Raw genomic sequence first — 1465 nt, 5'->3', positions numbered from 1 at the left:
GGAACCTCCATGGAGACCTTTCTGATGGCAGAAGCAGCATCACAGTCCCCATCCTCGCCTACAGGTGAAGGGCACCCCCTGTGCCCCCTGCTCTGCTCTGAGGATGACAGCAGTGACTGCTCAGCTGCTCCGTCTGTGTCTTTCTGCACATCCTGAGCACTGCCCTCTCTCCTCTTCTTCCTCTTCTTCTTGGATTTCTCTTTGTGGCCCTTGCTGTGTTCCTCCGAGGGAGGCAGCTCACACACCTCGTCCGCTTCAGGCAGCTTTGCTTTCTTTTTCTTCTTAGCTTTTTTAAAATAAACATAATCAGCAGCATCCTGCTGGCAGTCCTGGGTGCTGTACTGGTTCACAGGGACACAGGTGACATCGCTGTGCTCATCAGTGCTCTCGTTACTCTTCCGCTTCCTCTTCTTCTTGGGGGAAGCAGCTGCTCCAGTCCCATTGCTCATTTCATGTTCCAGTCTCACACAGTAATTATCTATCAAAGCCTGCTGCTTCTCACCCTTTTCTTTCAGCTTTTTTTTCTTTTTCCTGCCCTCCCCACGCTGTGCTGCTGCATCTTCAAACAGCAGCGGGGAAGCGCGGCCGAGCTCTGGAGCCTCTTCACTTTCAGCATTTTCGTGTTTGTTCTTGTACCCATTGTGTTTCCTCTTCTTCTTTTTCTTCTTCTTGACAAAATCCTGGACTTGAAAATCACCTGCACGAGCTTTGCCTTTCATTTTTTTCCCCTTAAATAAAAGAGAGGAGTTTTATTGAAGCGTTGTAATTTATACACTGTTACATACAGTAAAAATAAGCCAAAACACCCCCCTCAAAACCCAACAAAAAGCACAAAACCCACCCAAAACCTTCTAAATTAAAAACTCATTTTTATCTTAGATGCTTACTTTTTAATCCAGCTAGTTTTGTAAAGTGCCCAGGAAAAACTGATGCCTTCTTTGTCAACCAGATGTGCATCACAGCTGCCCTCACCCTTCAAGGTACCTTGCTGCAACAACAAAAGACACACTTTAATAAATTTAATAATTACTAGCTTTGATTTTGAATAATTAAGCCGCGTCAGACTGTTGTGTTCAACTCAGCTTTCAGCACTGAAACAGCAACAAGCTAAAAGCAACTGAGAAATATGAGACTAATCAGCACTAAACCCAAAATTCTCTAATTAGAGGTTTCTGACGGGCTCTGCTCGAGCCCAAGCCGAGCTCAGCCCTGCCGGATCTGTCCGGCAGAGGCCAATTCCTGCAGAACACAGTCACCCAGAGCACGCAGGAAGCATTTTTAGCACATTTTCCACAGCCAGCACATACGAAACACTCACCGCGCAACACCCCCGGCACGTTTGAAACACGCGCCCTTGAATTTCGCATCCCCAGAGCAGTTCGCACCACCGGCCGATACCGGGCATCCCCATCTCACTACCGAGGGGAACGAGCGGCCCCGAAGGCTCTGTGGAGCTCCAACCACA

At 48.0% G+C, this 1465-nt stretch overlaps 1 protein-coding gene across 1 annotated transcript in view; it reads right to left on the bottom strand.

Annotated features, from left to right (window-relative positions):
* TTF1 (transcription termination factor 1) overlaps positions 1–1390 on the bottom strand; it is a 10972-nt gene extending 9582 nt beyond the window's left edge. Inside the window, exons 1-3 of the mRNA XM_008642191.2 lie at positions 1319–1390; positions 888–988; positions 1–728 (exon numbers count right to left, since the gene is read on the bottom strand). The exon at positions 1–728 is cut by the window's left edge and continues 120 nt beyond it. Coding sequence (XP_008640413.1) covers positions 1–719 — 719 coding nt within the window. The 5' untranslated portion in view covers positions 720–728; positions 888–988; positions 1319–1390. The remainder of the gene's footprint in view (positions 729–887; positions 989–1318) is intronic.
* Positions 1391–1465: the final 75 nt, after the last annotated feature.

Source organism: Corvus brachyrhynchos, unplaced genomic scaffold (genome assembly GCF_000691975.1).
Source record: "Corvus brachyrhynchos isolate BGI_N302 unplaced genomic scaffold, ASM69197v1 scaffold59, whole genome shotgun sequence".
Taxonomy (NCBI): domain Eukaryota; kingdom Metazoa; phylum Chordata; class Aves; order Passeriformes; family Corvidae; genus Corvus; species Corvus brachyrhynchos.
This window is presented reverse-complemented; position numbering and strand designations above follow the sequence as displayed.